The sequence below is a fragment of the Lagopus muta genome, chromosome 5 (genome assembly GCF_023343835.1).
Source record: "Lagopus muta isolate bLagMut1 chromosome 5, bLagMut1 primary, whole genome shotgun sequence".
In the NCBI taxonomy this organism is placed as follows: domain Eukaryota; kingdom Metazoa; phylum Chordata; class Aves; order Galliformes; family Phasianidae; genus Lagopus; species Lagopus muta.
The window spans coordinates 9659971-9677744 of NC_064437.1; the positions used below are offsets into that span (position 1 = coordinate 9659971).

Genomic DNA, 17774 nt, shown 5'->3' on the forward strand with positions numbered 1-17774 from the left:
GGCTGACACTGAGCAGCCAAGATGGGTAGCAGGGCCCTCTGCAGGACAGGTGATACCAGGGGCTGACCAAGGAGGGGCCAGCTGTGAGTGTTGGGAGGGGAGAAAGTGGGGACCTCGTTCCCCAGCCCCTGGCTGAAGGGTTGCAGAGCCTGTGCCCACCTTGACTTGCAGCTACAGGCTGTGCTCTTCCACCTCCTTGCCCAGCAAGCACCATACGGCCAGCCTGGTGTTCTGCCTGGTGCACATGCAGCAGACGCATGGCATACCTACCTCACCAGCTGACAGAAACTACCCCTTGCCCATGCTGATCTCCCACTAGGAATCCTGTGAACTTTTGAAATTTTTATTAAATACAAAAACCCAGGTCTCTACGACCGAATGCTGCATTCAACGTACGCTCAAAAAAAGGGTCAGACATTCAAATGTACAAAAGTTGCCAGTGCCCCTGCTGCACAGCTCTTCCAGCTGGCTGCAGGGGGGTGGCTGTGCCCCCAGCTCCAAGGAGGGGAAATGGGGAGAGATGGGGCACCTGCCCCGCATGGCCCTGTCCTCTCCTCCCTGCCCCAGAGCTGGAGAGGGGAAGTTGGAGAGCAGCAAGGGCAGAGCCAGCCAGTCCCCACTGCCTGCAAACAGCATCTGGGTGGAGAGAGCTCTGGGGCAGCCCCTTGGCCAAGAGGGGCTCTGAGGTTTCACATCACCCTACTGCCCAAAGAGCGGAGAGCTGGTGCACGTGTGGGTTAACAGGGACACGCACACAGCATCTGCCTTCTGAGAGGGGAAAGGGGACGTGGCTGCCAGCCCCGGGGAAACTGAGGCACAGCGAGGGGTATTTGCTAACCAGAGGTCGCTGTTTAGCAGAGCTGAGACCCAGCCCTGAGCACCAGACTAAAGCAGAGGAAGACAGCGAGCCACATCTGTGTCTGATCCTGCCTGTTGTGTGGGCCTGGGCAACTCCCCACACCTTCAGCCAGGGTAGTAACCAGCTCCAGCACTGGTGAAGGGGGAAGCCTGCACCCCGCTTCTCGCAGCACCGGTGGGGACTGGGTGCTAGGCTTACCTTGGGGCTCATTCTTCCCTCCCAGGGTGCAGGCAGGAGCTGGCATGGGCAAGAGGCTCCTCACCGGGGCTGGGATTGTCCCCTCCCTGTGTCTGGGAGCTGCGCGCAGGGCAGATGGGTGTTTCAGCCAACACGCATAGTATGGGGGTTCTGGAAACACACTTGTAGGGATGGGGAAAGGGGGGGGGGACAACAGATTGAAGAAATCCTCAGGACCAACAGGTGGGCTAGGGCACAGCCGTCTCCAAAAGGCAGCAGAGTAGGCAGAAAACATCCCCGTTTAGTCCTTGCCCGGGGGCTGGGGCAACATCCACAGCGTCCAGCCAGCCCTGGCACAGAGCACCAGCTCCATGCAGCTTCGCCTGCAGGGCAAGCACTAGCCCCGGGCCAAGCGTGGGGGCGGCCTGCCAATTTCCACTGTGATGTTGGTGTACATGGGCTGGCGTGACACCTCCACCAGCCGGTACTGCAGTGAGCTGATCCCATCCCGCTTCATGGTCATTTTGGTGTTCTGGATCTTGGTGAATCTGGTGGAAACAGGAGCGGGATGAGGCGGGGGTAAAGAGGGATGCCTGCTGCAAGGGCAGCAATGCCTGTGAGCCCACAGTAGGGCCGCAGGGACGTGGGCAAAACTGATAGCCACAGGTACAACAGCAAAGGCTGGGCACCTCCAGCTCACCTCTGCGGGTTGGGCTCGTTGTGTTTGTCGCGCTCGTGCTTGATCATGCGATACCTCCCGATGCGGATGTCGGGCCTCGACACCTTCATGCCATTCAGGGAGATCCTGGAGGATGCAAGCAGATGGGGATCAGTGTGCCACCAGGACACCAGGGTAGGATATTTTCCCAAGGGTCCTCATCAAAAATAAACCTGTCCATAGCTAAATGAGAAACACGGTTGTGCTAAGCCAGGCCACAGCTAAGACAGTGCCCACGGCCAAGGATATACCTCACTCAACAGCAGGCCATGACCAAAGCTAGTGCTTCAGGAGACCTTCAGCACTTCAGGCAGTCAGCTGGTGCTAAGCAAACACCACTATTCCTCCATAGCTCTGAAGCCACTGCTGTTTACATTCTCCAAATGCCAGAGCCCTACCCTTCCCTTCATGCAGCACAGCTCCAGCCTCAATTGCTTTTTTTCTGCCTGTGCAGCCAGCAGGTGGGGAGAGATCTTCTCTGCCTAGAATAGTTCATTTGAAGTTGAGAGGCCAAGTGGGAGTAAGAAAGCTGGAGAGATCCTAGCTCATGAAGAGAAACCTCTCCTCATCCCAGCCACACAACCACCTATAGCTTGATAAGTGAGCAAGCTGAGATTCCGCTGCTAGAGCGGCCAAGTGGTGACACAGCTCCCTCAGGGCCCTCCACACATTTTAATGGCTGCCTAAATCTCCCAGAAAGCTCAGCATGCTGCACTTTGCCTCATCTGGGATCATGTCTTTGGGCTGCTTACTTCCAGAAGGGAACCACAAATGCTCTGCCACACAGCACTTGCTAAGGATTATCAGCTTATGCCACCCTGAGATGCTGTAGTGCACCGCGAGCCACAAGTTGCTCACATGCGTTGTTGCTTGGCAGTGTCACAGGCCATGCTAGAAACAATTCTGAAGTTCTCTGGCTCCTGCATTAAACAGAAGGATCTACACATGGATCTGCTGCAGCCTACTGGCTGCAGGCAGAAGTGCCTGTTCTGGTGCTGAGCAGCCACTACAGAGCCACTTTCAAGTTTTGTATATCCTGACCCCGGCCTGGAACAGCGCCTGCAGGCAGGCTTTCCTGCTCATGTGGTTTGAAATCACAGTATACTGATCACAAAGAGCAAGAGGGGGAGGCTGGGCTCCACCATGCCAGACATATTCAGCTCCAAATGCTTCCTATATACCCCCATACCGGCTAGTTTGATTCATGGCACAACTGTGCTGTTCCCAGTCCTGGCAACCTGGAGCACACAGAGGGTAATTAAACTCCTCTTTGTTACATGGCATGGAGCCAACATACATGTTCCCAGCAGACAGGGAGCTCCTGGCTGCTTACTGTGCCAGGGCTGTTCTGAGCAGGGAGTTCCAGCAAATCCCAGCAAGTTCTGAGCCAAGGAGCGGCACCTACCGGTTAAAGATGTCATCGTCCTCTCCTCCCCAGCCCCAGTACTCGTTGGGAAAGCCATTGATTTTTAGGAACTGGGACTTGCTCAGCCCAGAGACACCACCGAAATACCCTGCATAGGGCAACCTGCAGAGTGAGAGCAAAGAGATCAGGAGCAGGCGAGGAACAGGACCAGTCCCACTGGGGAACCCCAATCCATAGACAAGCAACAGCCCTTCACCATGACACTCTGAGGGCTCTGCACCCTCAGCCATCTCATGTCCTCAAATTAAGCCACTGACCCCATGCACACCCCAGGCAACAACCAGGCATCCCTGGCTTTAACCCGACAAGGGCCATTCCAGCCCTGCCCTGAACATCACAGCTGCACAGGCACCCACCTGAACCCAAACTTGTCCATGCCAACAGCAAAGTGCCGTGGCTGCTCATAGCAGCGGTACAGGTTGCGGTCATCCATGGGGATGAGATCCACGTCGCTGAAAATGAAGCAGTCGTACTCCTCGTCATCCTTGAGTGCCTCCAGGAAGCCCACGTTGAGCAGCTTGGCCCGGTTGAAGGTGTCCTCACCATACTGTGGACAAGAACACATGGCACAGAGCTCAGCGATGCACAGACTGTCCACTACAGCCCCGCTGCCCACTACAGCCCCTGCGCCACTCACCTGGTTGATGATGTAGATGCCATAAGCCACCTTCTGCCGGCGCAGGATGGGGTGCAGGTAGTGCAGCCAGTATTTGAGGTGGTGCTCGCGGTGCCGGAAGGGGATGAGGATGGCCACCTTCTGCCGGGGCAGGCAATCTGGGGGGGTGTACTTGCCACCCAGGCTCACATCGGGGTTCTCCCGCTGCACTCGCTCCATGCTCATAGGGGAGCTGAACTCGATGAGCAGGCGCCCAACTGGAAGAGCCCAGGCAGAGCGATGGCAGCAGAACAACGACACAGGACAGGTCATGGTCACCTGCTGCTCCCACTTGGGTCAGCAGAGCAAACAAGGGGGACCCACAAAGGGGACCAGCACTGCTGAGGACAAAGGATTCCCCAAACCTTTCCCAAACAGCACTTGCTATCAACTGTGCTGGTACCAATGTTAGCCTTGGGTTTCTCCACCCTGGGACCACCGGAAAGCCTCGCACAGGGGACATCCCCCACCAGCACCCAACCTCCCCCCTCCTTCACCCTGCACATCTCACCTAAGCCGGAGGGCATCTCCTGGCAGGGCTGCAAGGGCTTCTCTGTGATAGAGCGGTTGGTGTTGGGCTTGGCGCTGGGGGATGGGGGCTCAGCGCCAGCTGGGCCATAGCTGGGGGCCGTGCTGTTGGGCCGAGAGGAGTTGGAGAAGGAGTGCACGCGCGAGGTGTTCCTGGCATTGAAGCGGCTGAAGAAGTCCAGGTGCTGCGCGTAGACGTCAAAGTAGAGAATCATGATGATGACAAAGTGGAGCAGGCAGAGCAGCAGCACGGCCTTGCAAATCCTTTCCAGGGTCACCCCCAAGAGCAACCTGGTCATCTTCTGGGCACAGGGAGGCAGGCAGCTCCAGCCACGGTTCCAATCCTGCTGAGACACCCTATGGTCAGGCTGCGGCCAGCCACTGCCCCACTCTACTGGTGAAACCTGACCTCAGCTCCAGTGCCAGCAGGGCAGATCAAGCCTGATGAAGAGACTAGGACACTGCTCAGAGTCTCTGCTCTGAAAACACAGTTGTGAACGCACAAGAAGAACCAGAACTGAGCATAAGGCAGGAGAGCCCAGCCAGGTGAGTTCCTGGTCAAAGCGGACACTCCTGCACTCGTGTCAAGTCTCCACGCAATCCCCCATCTCGACTTCATGTAAGCACAGCATCCAGTGCCTTCTCCCAGCGAGGTGGAGCACAAAGAGGTGTTCCCCAGCAGCAGGTCCTGTCTGATTCCAAGGGACAGACCCACTCTCAGCTCTCCGGAAGGGAACAGTGATTTCCCCAAAGTTGCTGCAAAGAGCCCCCACAGAGGCTGAGTCCCTGCAGAAGGTCACACTTCAAAACACAGCAGGTCTGAGGGGGGCACCTCGGATACCCTCACCAGCCCCCTCTGCCCGAGGCATCACATCCTCCTGTTCCCACTCCCGACTGCCCCAGCGCTGGTTCCAAAATAGGGCCAGCAACAGAAGTCATGCCGGCAGAGCTGCCCCTGGGAGGGAAAGCAGCAGCTGTCAGGGCACTGAGTAGAGCCAGCAGCTGCAGGCAGACACAGGCAGGATGGAACAGGGCTGGGCAGGCAGCCCCCAAGGGGTCCTTGTCACCTCCAGGGGAGTCCAACTCACAGCAGCATTGTGGCTCCTCTCATCTGCTCCCGCTGCTTGGGATCCCTGGGACACTGTGCCCAGGGTCTCCTTATCTCACATGACACCTGGAGCTAGGCCAGAGCTCTGCTGGGAAGGTGGCACTCAGGCTGAGATGAGCCCTCCCATCCTGCCTTTTCCAGTCCTGTACAGAGGCTGAACCCGCAGCATAGCAGCATGCCTTAGAGAGGAATGACCAAGCCAACCGTGATCTCCAGTCCCTGCCTGCAATCCTCCTTGGGCAAACCGCTAAGGCAGGAACATCACGAAGAGGGACCCTGGGCCAGGTGAATGCCACAGCATGGACCCTAAGGGACCCAGCAGCTGGGGAGCTGTGGCAAGATCCCCCAGAATGCATGCAATTAGGACTAGAGGGTGCTGGCAGCTGGCCCAGAGCCTCAGGGCTAACCCACCAGCAGCTGCCAGACCAAGCTGGGGAACCTTTAGGGCAACAACAGGCACAGAGCCTGTGGTGACGGTGACACAGGGTGGGAGTGCAGAGTAGAGCCAAGGTGTGAAGCAGGGGTTCCTGCCAGACCCTAGTGCACCCTGTGCAAACAAGCACAAGAAGCAGAGAGGAGCCAGGAAGGCTCCAAGCCCAATGTACTCCTTCCCATGCACAGCACAGGACCCTAACCTGACAGCCAGGCACTTTTGAGGAAATCACTCTGTGGGCTTAGGGCACAAGAAGTTTTTTGCTGAGTTTGCTGTTAGCTCCCAATCTCTCCCACAGTCACAGTGCCCCACATCGACTAGAGCCTCACTGCAGTATAGGGTTGCCTGCTGGAAAACTCTCCAAAGCATTCCCCGAGGAAGGCAGGTCTGACCGGCACCATGTAGCACAGAGCACCACCTCCACAGCCAAGCAGAGAGGAACAGGTAGAGCCAGGAACGAGCGGGACAAGTTTTAGGGCAGCCCTCCCTTTTGCCTGGGAGCTTACACCATGAGGGGAGCATGATGCTCCCCATGCTACAGGGGCTGACGGTTGATTCAGTGCAAACAAAAGCAAAGCTTTTGATTTAACCACAGCCATGGGATGCTGTGGAGGCCAAGAGCACAAACAAAAGCACAAACAAAAAATAGGCAAAAAACACAAGCAAATTCCTGGCGTGAAGGTCCACTGGGGCTATTAAACATGACGTAACTCTCAACACAATGTCTGTACCAAAAAGGCTGTGTGTGGCTCAACTAGCAGGACCTGCCCTCACACCTCTTCACAGCACACACCCCAGTGCCTGGGGCAATGGGGCTGGCCACACCTGCTGCAGGATATGCCTGTCCTGTGGGCAAAGGGTGCTGCTGGGATGTGGGGGGCTCCAGTCCTCTCCCCTCAGCACCCCAAGGGCTCAAACTGCAGCTTCAGGCTGGGAGGAGGAGTAGGGAACCGAATGTCCTGGTGCTGCAGGGACGGCACAGAGAACACTCAGTGAACCAGCCCTCCTCAATCTTGTGGTCCGCAGGGAACGCAGAAACTTCCTGGAAGGCTAGGAACAAGCCTACAGCAGTGTATTTTCTCCTGGAATGGACTCAGAGAGACTTTTAGAGCCGAGCGCTGATGGACATTACTGCTGCACGCAGCTTTTCAAAATGCTCTCTTAAGCGGCGAGGCCTTCATATCGCATTACTCCATACCCAAGCACGGAGCATCAGGCCGTTACCGCCCTGCCCCACTCGATGCCAGCGGCGCTTTTCAGCCCGACGCTACACTGACCACCATCAGCGCCCACCGCCGCGCCCGGCCGGGTGCCCATCACCACTCGCGCACCGGTGCGGGCGGACTCCTCGACGACACCCGGCATCCCCGCAGCCCCTCTCTCCCCACCCCCCGCGGAGCCGGGCCCAGGCCTGGCCGGCACAGCCCGTGGGCGGCACACACGTGTGCGGGGACGAGGCTCCGCAGGCCCCACGCAGCCGCTGCCTCTCATCGCGCCCCGGGACCCGCAGTCGGGGCTCACCCGCCGCGAGGCCTACGCGGCCCGGGGCTCCCCGCCGCCCCCCTGCTCGCCCAGGCCCCACTCACCGCGGCCGCCCCGCACCGTCCCCCGCCGCTGCTGCCGCCTCCACCACCTCCTCCTCCCGCGGCCCCGGCGCGGTCAGCGGCCCCCGCCGCCTCCCCAGGCCGCCGGCCCGCGGGCGCCCATGCCGGGGCTGCGGGGGCCCTGCCGGCCGGGCCGCCGCCGCCGCACCGCCGAGAGCCGCAGGGAGACGGGCCGCGCCCCGCACGCCGGCTCCGCCCACCGCCGCCGCACCGGGCGGGGTCGCCCCGCCCCGCTCCTCCCCTCCCTTCTCCGCCGGGCCGGGCTGGGCCTGCGCTGCCGCTCCGGGCGAGGCGGCCGCGGGAGGGGCCTCGTAGGCCGACGAGATCCAGCGGCGCCCCTCAGCGCCGGGCCGTGCAGAAGGAGCCGCGAGGGGGCTCGGGGCAACGCCGTTACTTCCGACCTCGGTTCTGCCCGGCCTCGGTGGGTTTTAGCAGCCTCCTGAGGCCCCGCGCCCCCCGCCGTGGGGCTGTTCCCCAGCGCCGCGCATCGCAGCGGTGCTGCTAAAGGCCCTCGGGATGCGCCCCCTGAGCGCTCAGCACTCCGCCGGCTGTTCCACGGGGTTGGAGCCTCTCCGTCCTCGCAGCCACCCAAGTCACTTATATTCCAGTATTTCAGTCCCTTTCCTTACCTTTGCTCTGTGTGTGGTTGCTCGCTCAAGTGAGGCCCTTCTCTCTTGAAGGAAACGACAGCGATCGGAGCAGCAGCCAACAGCTCTTGCCCTGCGTGCCCAGCAGCCCACTCCAGCCAGGGCACAGCTGTCCTGCTCCCACCTCCACCTCTCCTGTGGCTCCTTAGCAAGTGGCTTTCTTCCTGCAAGTCACCCAATTGATGCAGCTCTTATGTGAGGCAAGGTGGAGTCCCTCTTAAGCTTCTCCTCCATGCTTGATCAGCAGGTGTCCAGCACAAGTATAAAGTGGAGCAGCTAGAATAGCAGAGCACAAGGCATGCTCACTTTGCCCCTACCATTGCCATGTCAGTTCTCGGGGACCTTGCAAGCCTGCACTGTGGTGCCCTGCCAACACCACGTTGCACGTGTGCTTGTCTAAGAGGGCAGAAGGGCATCTCAGCTGGGAGAGTCCTGATAGCTGACTTCTATCAAACCAAGATAAGGCCAGGCATCACTGAGAGATCAAGTGGATGAGTCACGTAGGAGCAAGGAAGGAACCTGCAGAGCTGCTCCTCTCCTCCCAGTTCAGGCTGCCTACTCTCCTGAAGCCCTTGGCCTGCTCTGATAGGACAGCTGCACAGCTCCGAGGCACTCTGCACGTCCCTTCCCTCAGCAGCAGCAATGCCAAGGCATAAAGATACAACCCTCAAGCAGAAAGAGTAAAATGCTGCACAGATCTGACATCCTTCTGGCCGGTCCAGTTTATGTCCCTGCTATTACGTGGGAGACAGAGCTCCTGCTTGCAGCCCCCAGCCCCAAAGTGTGTCTAGTATAGCTGGTGGGAACACACTCTCTGCAATGAGGAGTGAGCACAGAGCACAAAGAGGTTCTCCCTTCTCTGCAAGCACTGGGCTTCACCACAGCACAAGCACCCCTACAGTGAAGTGGGTAGGGCTTGGAGAGAATACAGTACTTAGGTTTGCCCCCACAGTCTTCCTGCCCCCGAAGTGGTACACAGTTAAGCCAAAGAGCAGCCTCTCTGTGCCGCATTGTAATCAGGCTAGAGTGTATCACAGCAAAGACAGCTTGCACAGCAGGCAACAGCATGTGCTGGATGCTGAGCCAGGCCACAGCAGGACCAGCCCCACCATCTGCCCACAGCACAGAGATCCCAGGTGAGCTCAAGGTCCCACAGCACATAGGACAGAGTGGAGCAGAGCCAGTAGAGAAGCAGGCCTTGGAGAGGCTGCACAGAGGCAGCTAGTCCAAGGGCAGAAACAATCATTAAGCATGAACACTTCTTGGCTCCAGCAGCCCCACTGCTGCCCCAGCTTGTTGCATCCAGGTGGGAAGGGAGGCAAGTAGCTCCAGGCATGCACCACAGAGCAACACTAAGCACTGAGGACGGATGCTCCCCCTACCAAAGTGCACTCACAGCACAGCAGGCTGAGGGCTTTGCATCAGATGTGAGACTGCAAAAACATCAGCTCTCTGCAGAGTGGAGGCAGGAAGATCTTGTTCTTCCCTTCCCCCAAACAGAAGAGCTGCAGGCCCAGCTGTCCACAGCTGGCTTCCCTGTGCTGAGTCTGCAGGCAGGAAGAAGGGAGCAAAGCCAGCATAGCCTGCCTCACCCCGAGACCTCCACTACAGCCCCCTGGCACCCAGACAAGGCTAGAAGACTTTTTTTTTAGCCTCTGCCCTTCTGGTGCTCCCCACCTGCACAGTGGTATTAAAGGCACTGCAGGCAGAAACAGTGAGATGTTCCCTCTCTGTGCTAAACTGCGCTTGGATGGGAGCTCAAGGGCCCAAACCAGCTTGTGCCTGTGCCTCCACCAAGCCCTGCATGGGGCAGTGCCAGCACTGGTAGAAGCCTGGCAGAGCCAGTGTGGAACAGCCTGCTCCAGCAGCCTCCTGCTTGCAGTAGAGCTCTGTGTTCCCACAACACAGCAAGGGAGGCCTCTTGCAGGCTGAGTGGGCAGCATAGCTGGGGATGTATGGCACCACCTCACACAGGGAAAAGGCCACCTGGAGCAGAGCAGCAGCTTTCCCAGTTAAGGGACCTCCAAGCATCAATTCAGCCCCAGCCTCCCCAGCACACACAGGGCACAGGAAGAGCTGCATCCTTGGACAAGAACCATATTTATTTCACGGACACAGAATTGCACTGGTGATCGATTCTACGCACACCGGGAACACACAGCAGCACGGCCCTGCTGGGCCAGGCTGCTGGGGCAGAATTCACACAGGATACTTGTTTCTTCCGAGGGGCCAATCAGCGGGATGGGGCTCCATAGCCAGGCTCCCGCTCCTGGGCAGCTTCCGCCCCAACCAAGGATAGAAACGTTAAATAAGTATATACAGCACCTCTTGGGGCGAGCTGGAACAGGCTGGGTGGGACAGGGCTCAATTGCCCATTTTTACTTTAGATGTCTAGGAAGAAAGAAGAGAGGTTAGGCCAGGCCCCACATACTCCAGCCCAGCACCCCAATCCCTCTCAGTCTAGCAATCCCCAAGCACCCTGGGACAGTCCAAAAGCTGCAGGCAGCTGCACCAATAAGAGGTGAGCATGGTACAGGGTGCACCCAAGCTGACATCCTTGATGTTGCTTAGAAGAGCCTTAAAGGCATAGCACCTTGTGGAGATGGTTGTACAACCCCAAACCTCACCATGCACAAGACTGTGCTAGGGCTCAGGTGTGTCTACCTGGAACTAGAGAGCACTCGGCATGGCAGGTGCCCTGTGCTCACATATGCCTAATGACCCCAAGAGGCAGGTACCTGCAGGATAGCAACGATGACCCCGAACAGCCCTATGGCACTGCCAAAGATCTCCACGATCAGGATCTTGACAAAGAGGCTGGCATTCTGGGCATCAGCCAGGGCAGCCCCGCTGCCCACGATACCCACACACACTCCGCAGAAGAGATTGGAAAACCCCACAGTCAGGCCAGCCCCAAACATGGAGAAACCTGTGAAAGAGGAACACTGCAAGATTAGGAAGTAATCCCTTTCCACCTGCAGCAGTGTGGCATCTCTGTACAGAGACAATGGAAAAAAACAACACTGCTGATCATCAGCACTTCTTCCTTTTGGGAGCACAGTGCATCCAGGCTCCCACTGCACCAGAGCAGGGGATGACAACAACTGGGGTAGTGCTGGCTGCTGCTCTGAAAAAGTAACTAAAGCCACTTTTTCACAGAGGAGTTGTGTTTGCCATCCAAAGCTACAGGAAGGACACTGACACATCATTCAGACACAGCTGAGGGGCTCAGCTTGCATGGAGCCTGACAGCACTGGCCACCCGCCAGGTAAGCTGGGTCCTGCAATCTTGCTCCCAGGGGCAGAGGGAGCAAAACAAAGTTATGATTGGAGGGAGGTGGCATTCACAGCAGCATTACCAGGGACTGAGCAGTCCTTACCTGCATGGTAGTTCTTGGCTCCAATCGTCTCTGGGGTGACTCCAGAGAAAGGCTGAGAAAAGCACATGGCCTGGGTTAGCAGCAAGTCCTGGGTGCCCAGGAGGCACTTGTTCCCGATTCAGCTCAAGGCTTTATGGCCACAGCTCATCCCCAGCTTCATGTTCTCAGGTGGCTACACAACCCCTGCTGTATGCCCCCCCAGTAAAACTCTTCAGTCTGAACAAGAGCTGCCACGCCACAGACCCCTAGCAAAGGTGCTTCCAGAGCTACAATAGCATCCAACGTTACCACACTGCAAGCCCATGCACAGCTGCTCGTCCAACCAAGGCCTTGAGGCCAGTGCAGGCAGCCCAAGTCCTCCTACCTCAGCCATGTTACTGATGACGATTGCCATGATGATCCCATAGATGGCCACAGCCTCGCAGAAAATGATGCTGTAGAAGAAAGGCAATATCTGACCAGTGTCCTGGGCTGTGCATGGTGCAGCCCATAACAATCCATGCCCAGCCAACCAGCAGCCAGATCCCTCCACAGCCCCATCTATGCCTGCTCCACTGCTGCCAGGGGCAGAAGAGCAGCCCAGCACACCCATCACCACTTTTCCTCTCAAAGGAGAGCTGCTAAGCACAATGAAGGCTGGTTATCCTGTGTCACCTAAAAACCCGTGAGAGCCCTGTGCGAAGCAAATCCAGGGAGCCCTCCCATATGCCAGCCCCTTCTGGAAAGGGCTGTGTAAGGCCTGCCCTGGGAAGCCCTTGCCTAGGGCAGGATGTGTAATTTCAGGGTGTTTGTTTTGAACACACTGGACTCATTCACTGCATGATATCATACCACTTGTGACCCTTCCAAGCAGTACTCTGGCTCCTTCAGAGCTCTTTGTTTTGAAAGCAAACAGCAGCAGCAGCAAGGAACAGCCTGCCAGCAGCACCCAGTGAGAGACAGGACAGCAGCCTCCACACCAGCCTGCCCAGGCACAGCATCAACTCCAGATCTGCACTTACCTGACTAGGTTCTTGGTTTTGATCCGAGGGGCTTTGACTCCACCACCGATGATGCTGGAGCCTGTGATGTAAATCCCCCTGTGACAGAGAAGGGTGGTTGGTGGAGGATCTGGTATTACTGAAGTGCTCAGTAGGATCTTCTGGCTAAGCAAAGAGTCGGGCATGCAGCTGTGAGACACTGCTGGCTCAGCCCGCTCTCCCCTAGGGCCCCAGGAGTCCCAGCCACTGCCACCTACGCCAGCAGAACAGCTGGGCTCATGGACATAGCCTCTAGTAAGAACGGCATGTCCCTAACTCTTTGTATCCTGCAAAGTGGTCTGTTCAGACCTCCCTGGAGCCCAGTAGCCCAGCCCCACTTTAGCAACGCATACAGTCCCTGCACACACACTGTGCTTCCCCTGCTCTGCTGCAGCAAAGCACAAGAGCCTGATGAAGAGCCAGTTCCACTCACCAGGCAGCACCCACCACGGACAAGGAAATGGCCAGGCCAATGCCCAGGTTGGACCACATGTAAGGTGAGGTCTCCGTCAGGAACCTGGGCAGGAAGAAGCACTCTGTATTAACACACAGGCAGAATCCCGTATCACACTGCCCCACAACAGGTACCAGCCAGCCCATTGCGCTCACCATGCAGCCCAGGATGGGTTGGTCACTGTCAGACCCTCTCACTGAAAGCCTCTCTCTGCCAGCCAGTGACCCGGGGCTGTCACCCAAATGGGCTGAGACTTTCCTCCCAAACCCTCACCACGATGGGGAAATCAGGGCTAGGAGAAATTGGGCAGGCATAATGGCGGGAGGGCAGAAATGGCTGCACCAGGACCACACATGGAGCCAGCCATGTATGCAGGCTGCATCTATCCTGCACTTGGCAGGGAGGATGCCAGTATTTTCAGGCAACTCACCAGGCCACATCGAAGCGGAAGCCCAGGTCAAATATTGTGTAGCAGATCCCTGGAAAGCAAGAGTGACATGAGAACCTGCAGGCAGGCACCAGCCTGACGTTGCCATTGTCTTCCCATGCACTGGAGCCCTGCAGTTCACACAGCCCAGGCAGAGGTGAAGAGCATGGCACACAAGGGGACTTCTGAGGGAATGCTTTGGACCTGTGGTGTCCTTCTCAAGTGGCCCTGCACCCCAGCATGTTTCACTTGCATCACCCAAGGGCTCAGCCCTGCCAGGAGCCACAGCACTGCACTGAGAGCTCTGCTCTGTCTCACAGCATGGACAAGGAATGGGGCTGTGCCCTGACCCATCATCACATGCTGCTCCATCAGTCACAGAAGCTGTGGCTGCCTCTCCATTCCCATTTTTCCACAGCTGGGATGATGGAAACATATGCTCTGCTCACAGTTTCCTCCAGGGCCAGCTACTTCCAGGGAAGTTTGCAAACTGACCCACAGGCTCCATCCAACACAGGACCCTCTCCTGCAGCGAACCATGGTGGGTAGCTGCAACTGGCAGCCCTGACCGCACACCAAGGCACTCGCACCAAACGTGGCATGCTCTAAACCCAAGTGGGAAATGCAGCTGCATGCTAGAAGAGAGATTTTCTCTTTACGCAGTGCTCAGCTGGAAAAGAGGCTGTGACTTGGCCCTATGGAAGGGATAAGCGCAGGCAGCAGGGCACTGCTGCACCATGTCAGATAGCTGGTTAACACACCAGGAGGTCACACCGACCCAAAATGGGAAGTGGTAACATGCTGCTCACTGCTCCCACCCAGGAACACGCAGAAATGAGGAACAGTGCCATAGCCAAGGAGCAAGGCCGCACCCTGCTGCGTGCCTGCAGCCTTCAGGTCCTCAGTGCTGCCAGGGCACTTGTTTGTGTTGTGGGTTCACTGCTCAGCTCACAGTGCAGGAACCAAACACAGTCAGCCCCAGCTGCCCCGTGTCCGGGGTGGCAGAGAGGAGCTGCAGCCAGCTCAGGGCGGATCCAATGGGCACCCTCCAGTTCCCCAGCAGCACACACGGCCTTGGGCTCTCATATGGTGGTGAAGGAGACTTTCCTGCGAGCTCTGGCTGCCGGCTCCGCAGCCTTGCAGCAAACAGCAGCAGTGCAGCACGGTCGTTCCCTAATAAAGGCCTTGCAATGGGGACAGGGAGCCCTTCGGCGGCTCCGGGCTCCGCAGGCTGCGGCACCTCGAGGTTGCAACACCCGCAGCTCCCTGCTCGGCCTCCCCCCCGAAAAGCCCTGACACAATGCGCGGCTCCGGGCCGCGCACAGCACAGGGCGCTCTCGTTCCCCGGGGCTTCCCGTGCACAGGGTGCACAGCCTCCATCCCCAGCACCCCGCGGCCACCGAGACCGCCAGCTCACCGATGCCCAGCAGCGTTGTCCAGAAGGCCAGGCCCAGCCCGGAGTACAGCAGCGCGAGCCCCGTCATGGCGGCGGCGGCAGCGCGGAGCGAAACCGAGCGGCACCGGCCAGGACCGAGCGCGTCACCTGACCCGCGCCGCACACGGGAGCGGAACCGCAGCGCCTCGGCGGAAAGCACGTGATGCTTCCGCGCGCGCTGATTGGCTGCTCACACTGACAGCTTGAAAGGAACTACAGAGACCAGAAGGCACCGCGACGGACGCCTCTTCCCATTGACTGCCCTTTCCTCCTTTCGTCCCATCGCGAAGAGCGGTTGGCTGCTCTCCGTCGGGGGCGGGATTTCCGGAAACTGAAAGGGGCGGTGCCGGCTTCCTATTGGCCGGCTACGCGCCGCACGTTGGGAGCGGGAGTAGGCATCCCGCAATATGGCGGCGGCCTTCAGCTCCGATGGGGAGGCCGTGCTGCGGCGGACGCTGGACCCGGCGGCAGCGTCCCCGCGGGGAGACAAAGATGAATTTTACGAGGTGGACCGCGCCGCCGCCTTCGTGCGGGACGGCGGCTTCCATAAGGTGTGTGGAGGCGGCGGGGCGGGGGCTGAGAGCCTCCTCTCCTCGTCTTCTCACCCTGTTCTCCCCTCAGGTCGCCCTGCAGTTCCCCGATGCGCTGCTGGCGGATGCGGCGGCCGTGGCGGCCCGGATGGAGGAGGCGACGGGAGCCGAGATGTACGTGCTGGGAGACACCACGTATGGCAGGTGGGTGTCATGGGGGGGAGATCCCACATAGCGCCCTTCGGTGGGCACTCAGTGTCTCCCACCGACGCCTCTGGGTCTCCCCGCAGCTGCTGCGTGGACGAAGTGGCCGCCGAGCACGCGAGCGCCGAGGCCGTGGTGCACTATGGCCCTGCCTGCCTCAGTCCCTGCAGAAAGCTGCCAGTGCTGCACATCTTCGGGCGGCAGCCCTTGGATGTTGGGCGCTGCGCTGAAGTCTTCCGGGATCTCTATCCTGATCGGCACAGCCGTGTGGTGGTGCTGAGCGATGTGGTGTATGCCCACGCTATGGGTGAGTGCTGTGTGGGAGGAAGGGAAAGTTCTGAGGGTGCTCCCAGGTACCATCATTTCTGCCCTCTCCTCACCTCCAGTCCTGCTGACAAACGGGTGCTTACGTTCCATTCTTACTTTTCTCTCTCATTAGGTGAGTTGCAAAAGCAGCTGTGCCATGAGTACCCCAACATCATCTTCTCTCAGGTGGTGTATGGGGACCCCCCCAGCCCCACACTGCCTGGGGAAGTGAGGCAGTTTGGCCGCCGATTCCATATGGAGGCAGCAGAAGAGCTGCAAGACTGTTCCATGTTCTATGTGGGAGCCGAGGGCCTAGCCCTCACCAGCTTTATGTTGACGTGGAACCGCTGCCCCTTCAGCTCCTTTGACCCTGCCACCGGGCATGGCCGCCGCGAGACCCTCAATGTCAACCGGGCGCTGATGCGGCGCCTCTACCTGGTGGAGCGGGCGCGGGATGCCCGTGTGGTGGGCATCTTGGTGGGCACCCTGGGTGTGGCAGGCTACCTGGATGTGCTGCAGCACCTCCGCCAGCTTGTGCGCAGGGCTGGTAAGCGCAGCTACACGCTGTGTGTGGGGAAGCCCAACCCTGCTAAGCTGGCTAACTTCCTGGAGGTGGACATCTTTGTGCTGGTGGCCTGTGCTCAGAACTCCCTGCTGGACTCCAGTGACTACTACCGGCCTATAGTGACCCCCTATGAGCTGGAGCTTGCCTGTAACCCAGCCCGGGAATGGACAGGGAACTACCTCACTGACTTCCGAGACCTGCTGCCAGGTAACAGCTGAAAATCAGCTGCCAATACCCTTCTGGAAAGTGTCTCCCTCTGCCAGGAGGTTGCCTTGACTTGGCATTGGGGAAGGAGAGACGCAAGCAGCAGTCTGACATTGTCTTTTCCTGGCAGGTGCCTGTGCCTACACTGAGCTCCCACCGGCAGTGCCTGCAGCAGAGGCCATTCCTGATGTCTCACTAATCACAGGGGAGATGCGTGCTGCCTACCTCTGCGACTCCCTGGCTCCTCAGCCACCCCCCAGCACCACTCTGGCCTGCAGGGACCAGACGCGGGCCCTGGCAGAGATCAGCCCTGCAGGTTTGTTTGGTTTTGTGGTGGGGCTGAGTGCTTGCACAGGAACAGTGCTACCTCCCTGCTCCCCAGAAACAGCTCCCTCTTTTTGTCTCCTCCCAGCCACCTTCCTGGAGTCCCGCAGCTGGCGGGGCCTCGAGCAGCAGCTGGGGAAGACAACCATCTCCAAGGCTGTGCAGGGCCGGCGAGGGATTGCCATTGCCTATGAGGATGAGGGCCGTGAACAGTCGTGATGTGGCAGCAACATTGGCTCTCAGCCAGGAGCAGAGGATGTGTAGGAGCCTGCATGCTGTTTATGTTAGACCTGAAAACGTCTCACAACGGTCCATAGCTGGCTCCAAGTAGGATGAGGAGCTGCTGCTGTCTGGCCCTGTGCTGAATATGGACTGCAGGGGGAGAACAGGAGGTACATGGGTTTTTTAGAATGCCCACTGCACCCCTGTGCTTGCAGCCAGGGCAAGAAACAGGGTCAGGAAGGACAAGAAGCTTGGTCCAACTCTGGCTGACAAAGGCTCTGCACATTGCCTGGGCAGTAAGCTTTGTCCCTACCAAGAGAGGTCACAGCTTCATGGGAGCTGGTAACACTGGTACTGGGGACTTGTATAGGTTACTGGTTTTAACTAAAGCTGAACTGAGAAGGAGTTGTGAGCGAATTGTCTTCTGGAATAAAGTGTAGATTGAAGGGGATGTGCGGAGGTGATGGCTGGAATCCCAGAGCAAAAACATATCACAAGGCTCACCTTGGGATTGCAGCCTTGCACGCTAGCCAGTCTAAGAGAACAGGAA

General features: G+C 58.5%; 3 protein-coding genes across 3 annotated transcripts; 1 reads left to right on the forward strand and 2 right to left on the reverse strand.

Annotated features, from left to right (window-relative positions):
* Positions 1–17: 17 nt before the first annotated feature.
* On the reverse strand, positions 18–7601 carry B4GALT2 (beta-1,4-galactosyltransferase 2). Its single transcript, XM_048944387.1, has 7 exons — positions 7491–7601; positions 4347–4707; positions 3818–4053; positions 3537–3727; positions 3160–3282; positions 1737–1841; positions 18–1584 (listed from the first exon to the last, which is right to left on the reverse strand). Exons 2-7 carry the CDS (start codon positions 4660–4662, stop codon positions 1434–1436), a joined length of 1122 nt encoding a protein of 373 aa, XP_048800344.1. The 5' UTR covers positions 4663–4707; positions 7491–7601; the 3' UTR covers positions 18–1433.
* A 2635-nt stretch (positions 7602–10236) lies between these two features.
* On the reverse strand, positions 10237–15035 carry ATP6V0B (ATPase H+ transporting V0 subunit b). Its single transcript, XM_048944388.1, has 8 exons — positions 14852–15035; positions 13438–13486; positions 12987–13070; positions 12536–12613; positions 11899–11968; positions 11535–11586; positions 10894–11084; positions 10237–10546 (listed from the first exon to the last, which is right to left on the reverse strand). The coding sequence occupies exons 1-8, from the start codon at positions 14916–14918 to the stop codon at positions 10520–10522; spliced, it is 618 nt and encodes a 205-aa protein (XP_048800345.1). The 5' UTR covers positions 14919–15035; the 3' UTR covers positions 10237–10519.
* Positions 15036–15254: 219 nt separating this feature from the next.
* Positions 15255–17675, forward strand: DPH2 (diphthamide biosynthesis 2). Its single transcript, XM_048944360.1, has 6 exons — positions 15255–15420; positions 15491–15603; positions 15690–15910; positions 16043–16681; positions 16809–16994; positions 17091–17675. The coding sequence occupies exons 1-6, from the start codon at positions 15277–15279 to the stop codon at positions 17219–17221; spliced, it is 1434 nt and encodes a 477-aa protein (XP_048800317.1). The 5' UTR covers positions 15255–15276; the 3' UTR covers positions 17222–17675.
* The last annotated feature ends 99 nt before the right edge of the window (positions 17676–17774 follow it).

Excerpts from the sequence above, each read along its gene's own strand:
- DPH2 (XM_048944360.1), top strand. The coding sequence starts at position 15,277 with ATGGCGGCGGCCTTCAGCTCCGATGGGGAGGCCGTGCTGCGGCGGACG. Across the intron at positions 15,604-15,689 it reads GGAGACACCACGTATGGCAG|CTGCTGCGTGGACGAAGTGG; the intron begins GTGGGTGTCATG and ends GTCTCCCCGCAG. Across the intron at positions 16,682-16,808 it reads CTTCCGAGACCTGCTGCCAG|GTGCCTGTGCCTACACTGAG; the intron begins GTAACAGCTGAA and ends TTTTCCTGGCAG.
- B4GALT2 (XM_048944387.1), bottom strand. The coding sequence starts at position 4,662 with ATGACCAGGTTGCTCTTGGGGGTGACCCTGGAAAGGATTTGCAAGGCC. Across the intron at positions 4,054-4,346 it reads GGAGATGCCCTCCGGCTTAG|TTGGGCGCCTGCTCATCGAG; the intron begins GTGAGATGTGCA and ends GGGCTCTTCCAG. Across the intron at positions 3,728-3,817 it reads GCATCTACATCATCAACCAG|TATGGTGAGGACACCTTCAA; the intron begins GTGAGTGGCGCA and ends TCTTGTCCACAG.
- ATP6V0B (XM_048944388.1), bottom strand. The coding sequence starts at position 14,918 with ATGACGGGGCTCGCGCTGCTGTACTCCGGGCTGGGCCTGGCCTTCTGG. Across the intron at positions 12,614-12,986 it reads TCCGTGGTGGGTGCTGCCTG|GGGGATTTACATCACAGGCT; the intron begins GTGAGTGGAACT and ends TCTCTGTCACAG. Across the intron at positions 10,547-10,893 it reads TCATCGTTGCTATCCTGCAG|ACATCTAAAGTAAAAATGGG; the intron begins GTACCTGCCTCT and ends CTTTCTTCCTAG.